The sequence below is a fragment of the Nicotiana attenuata genome, unplaced genomic scaffold (genome assembly GCF_001879085.1).
Source record: "Nicotiana attenuata strain UT unplaced genomic scaffold, NIATTr2, whole genome shotgun sequence".
NCBI lineage: Eukaryota > Viridiplantae > Streptophyta > Magnoliopsida > Solanales > Solanaceae > Nicotiana > Nicotiana attenuata.
Window position 1 is genome coordinate 84,910 of NW_017673317.1, and position 4,812 is coordinate 89,721.

Sequence of the window (4,812 nt, forward strand, 5' to 3'; positions counted from 1 at the left end):
ATCTGTTGTTCCTTGTTTCATTCCTCTTGATGGAATGGCAATGGAGAACTAATTAATGGCATTTTTAGTGCTTTGCAACTTAGAGTTTATGAGTTGTGTACTTCAGTTGTATGCACGCAGTACAGTGTGATGGAGTTGAAAATGTCTCAACTATGTTTTACTGTTTTTCCTTTATAAAATACCAGACGTGTAGGGGCGTATCTATGCAGGTTCCTGGTTTCATGTGAACCCATGCACCCCTCCATAAATAAATATATGTGTGTGCGCTCAAGCTCAAAATGTCATATGATTCAATAGTTCCACGTGTGCAAAGTCGGATCCAACATTTCGAGAAGGATGGATGCACTATTACAAGGATATGTATTTGACGGATTCAACCTTTAGGTTCTTACTGCTTGACCTGTTACGTTTTTATACATATTTATCTATACTTCGTGTCGAAAACGTTGTCAGTTATCCGACTGACAATATACTACATCCTCAACTATTACTAATTTTAATATACATACATTTAATTTAATTACATAAAATTTTACGATGACAAAGGGAGAATAGATTTTAATGTGTTAGAGTTAGACTTAGAAATTAGAAAAAGTAAACCAAAGAAAGAAAGTAAGAACAAGAAAAAGGTACTTAATAAAAGCTCAAGGAAAGGCATCGGATATGCCCATCTTGCCCACCAATTTTAGAAAAAGAAAGGAAAAAATAATAAGATAGGCATAAGATTTAAACTTTATGGCTCAGCCTTAAGATTCTTAAGACTGAACCATTATATTTGCAAAGTTATGCATTCTTATCTTTTATTACTTGTTGCACTTATAATAGATTTTACAAATAAATTTATGTACCACGTACAACTATTGGATTTAAATAAACTTGGTACCTTAATGCTGCATTCGCCCCTGCAAGATATACTAGTGTTTTATGTTGCCGTAGTCTTTGCATTCTGTGTGCAACGGTAACTTGGTTTACGCGTTAGGTTATTAAATAAAAAGTACTTACATTGCTTGTGCCTTAAAAAAATGAATTACCACATATTGTGGTAACAACTAGTCCAATATCAATATTATGTTCCGCAGATAAAGAGAGAAAAATTTATAAACATAAAAGAGACAGAATGTACCTTACGATATTGCTGTATATCTGTAAAGAAGCAAGAATGTAGTAAATTTATATTTGCTGTATCCAGGACAAGGTGTAGAACCACATAAGAACCACTGCCTTCTTTATGTGGTAATTACTGGTTGTGTTGATCACCATTATCTTGTGAGTTAATCCTCTTAGGATGGTCATTATTGGTCTTGGAAGTTTTTACTGGGGAACTGATTAACTGAAGAGTTGGCGCGAGCGGATTTGGAAGAACATGTTGTGAATTAGTACTTGAGTTTAAAGAATGGAAGTGGTTGAGCTGTGAATTAGTGGTACTCATAAATGGAGCTGGAACAGAAGATGACAATGTTGTAGCAGTTGGACAGAAATATAAATGATGAGAGCCTGAAGGAAAAGACATTGATATAGGAAGATTGTCTTCTGTTTGGGATGAAAAGGAGAGGTTATTATTTCCAAATGGAGTTAAAGACAAATTTGAATTAGGTAATTCCGAATTATGGTAGTTATATCTGAAGGGTATATTGCTGTTTAACATGCCTGCAGGTAAAGAAGAAATATTTTGAGATGAAAATAGTGGAACATAACCTCCAATATTAGTACCCTCCTGATTTTCTTGCTCATTTGAGGCAATCCATTTGTCTTTTCCAAATGGTGTAGTAACATCAAAATGGTTAGATTCCTTGAGAGACAACAATTCTTGATTTGGTCCATCTCTCATATATGTATTTGTACTATTATTGAAGAAGTGAGAAAGAGATGATGGTGGCATTTGTAAAGGTGGAAGTTTATCAATTTCATGTTTAGTAGCATCAAGTAACCAGTCCATAACTTTGCTAGGTTGGCTGAGTCCAAGTCTATCTTGAAGATCATACAATTGAATTGCAGTAGGCACTGAAAGTCTTATTCTTCTGTCTCTTAATCCCCTTATAGTGCAAACTTTACTATGCCTATCTTTCCCTCCAAATGAACGCGAAACGCGTACAATTCTTGGATTTTTAAAGCCTGCCCATGACTGCCTTGAACTTGATGATGGAGTCCTCGAGATTTTACTCTTGATGGTGTCATGATCATGGCCTGCTTCTTGCTTATTAGCCTGAGAATTGTTTCTACTTGGATTCATGATCAACTTGCTTTTGTCATTACTGATGATCTACAGAAAACCAACAAAATAGAGAAGAGGAAAAATTAAAGTAGGCTAAATTAGAGGTGTAGTAAAAAGACCTAAATGAAGAAGTCTTGATTTGCTAGGATGATTCTTTAACATATTGCAAGTTATGCTTCAACAAAAAATGTAACAAAAGAGGTAATTAATCAAGAGAAATTTATTAGTGTGAGATTTCTTGTTAACAATTCTAGCAGCATACTATGAAGACAATTAGGTAGGACTTGGTGTTTATGCAACTTGAATTTTCCATCCATAAATTAAAATTGAACCTCAGCAGATAATTAGGGAAAAAACAAAATCTTGGTTTGGTCACTTACCAATATATATTTGGAGAAGAAAAGATTCTTCCCTGAGATGTACAATGGTTATTACCACCAGTGTTTTGCATAAGCATTTTGAATTGGATAAAGGTCACAGATTAAACTCAGATCAGAATTTGCAGCTGTTCTCAGCAAGACAGGTGAAAAAGCGTGACGTAAGCAGTAGTGAATACTTTTTTAACTGTCTTCCTCCGGCAGAAATGTTCCCGTCTCACTATAGACTGAACTTGCTGTGAACCTTTTCGATTATTAGTATTGGATCAAGGAGTAGCCCTCCTTTTCAAAAGAATTAACTTGTCTCCTTAATTTCCTCTTGTTCCTCCTGCCTTGTATCAAGATGAGTACTGAGTAAAGAAATTTTGATGAGAAACCTAACTCATGTGCAAAGAATAAACATATAAGATAAAGTTTTGGAAAAGGAGAAATGTAAATATAGAATCTTATATACCATGCCATAAGCCAAGGGAAGGAAAAGAAAAAGGTATGGCGAATTCGTAGCCACGTGTTATCGATACAAATTGACACGTGGAACGTAGATTTGATAGGCTTAATAAGGTTTAAACAAGTTTAGACTACATAATGAACAATTTTTGTATAATGAAGTAGTTAGTTTGCTGGTTAATTACTGTTAATTATGATGCTACATAAGTAAGATAGGCTGTTAACTTCATAAGGACCACCCTAGAGTTGGAAAAAGAAGAAGGAGTTATTGCTTTTCTCTTCCTCTTTTTCCAACTAGCTAGTGAAAAGTTAGTATCTAATCAACTAGGTTTTTATTGCATATCTGTCCTCTTTAAAGTAATTAAAGTCTGTTTCTGCTATTTGTTATAGTAATTCCACTAATAATTGAGACGAATGGCATGAATAGTTACACCATGATGAAGAGATACTAAAACAATAAATAATTCAATGTAATATGAAAAACCGGTGTGTTCAACTTATATACACATACAGTTCAAAGAATGTTTACACTTTCAAAGAATGTTTACACTTTCAACCGTTGTAAAATAATGTCTTATTTCAAGATTACAAATATCACTAGCTTTATAAATTAGTGCCAAAAAGAAAAATCGACGAGTTTAACTTATATACACCAATAGTTCAAAGAATGCATACATTTTCATCTATTGTAAAATAATGTCTTATTTCAAGATTACAAATTTCACTAGCTTTTTTACGAAGGGTTACCTATAAATATCTTTTTTAATATTGTAAAAATTTCTTTATATTATTTTAGGTCAAACTCAAAACTATTTAGATAAAACTGTAGCAAGTGGGAAGCCAAATTAAGTTTGTGGTGCATGATATTGTAGTTCATTAGGTGGATGAGATAATCGATAGTAGAACAGCTACACTTGTAGAGGAGGGACCAACCATACAAGTTCTTAAAAGCTTTTCCACAGAGAGGACCACACGTATTTTGTAGTGAGATAGCATGCAGCAATATAATTTGGAGTCTACTAACTTAAACCAACGTATATGTATTTAATTATCAGCTTTTGTACTCTTCTTCATATCTTACACACTTAATTTAAATTGTAGTAGTATTTTATTTTGTGGTAGAAAGAATATAACTCCACAGACAGAGAAGCTAAAGTTGGTATGGGGAGCTAGCCTTGGCATAACGGGTAAAGTTATTGCCATGTGACCAGGAAGTTATTGGTTCGAGCCGTAAAACAGCCTCTTGCAGAAATGTAGGGTAAGGCTGCGTAAAATAGACCTTTATGGTCCGGCCGTCCGGCCCTTTCCCGGACCCCGCGCATAGCGGGATCTTAATGCAACAGGCTTTGGACAGAGAAACTAACTTTCCAGCCACAGCAGCAGTCTTCTATAGTAATCGATTTAATCAAACTTTTGAAATATTCTTTATATTGTCAATGTATATAAGTCCGTTAAGAAAAGGTTTTCGGGGAGAGTTGGAGCCTGCTGGAAAAGTACTGTAGCTGGCTGCAACTATAGCGGTCAAAAAGCTGATCCTTACTTATTTGTTCTTATGTTATAGTGAGGAGCCTATCTATCTTCACAAGGTAGGGGTAAGCTAGGTCTGTGTACACACTACCGTCCTCAAACTCCACATCAAGACCTCATGGTGTGGGATAATACTAGGTATATCACGTTGTTGTTGTTTTTTTTGTTGTTGTATGTTATAGTGAGCGGCTAAACAACCTAACATTTTGGAACCCTCCATTGGGTATTGAAAAAGCAACAAAGCAATGT

At 34.7% G+C, this 4,812-nt stretch overlaps 1 protein-coding gene across 1 annotated transcript; it reads right to left on the reverse strand.

Moving 5' to 3' along the window:
- Positions 1 to 996: 996 nt before the first annotated feature.
- LOC109216037 (transcription factor TCP17-like) lies at positions 997 to 2,984 on the reverse strand. Its single transcript, XM_019380167.1, has 2 exons — positions 2,593 to 2,984; positions 997 to 2,260 (listed from the first exon to the last, which is right to left on the reverse strand). The coding sequence occupies exon 2, from the start codon at positions 2,228 to 2,230 to the stop codon at positions 1,238 to 1,240; it is 993 nt and encodes a 330-aa protein (XP_019235712.1). The 5' UTR covers positions 2,231 to 2,260; positions 2,593 to 2,984; the 3' UTR covers positions 997 to 1,237.
- Positions 2,985 to 4,812: the final 1,828 nt, after the last annotated feature.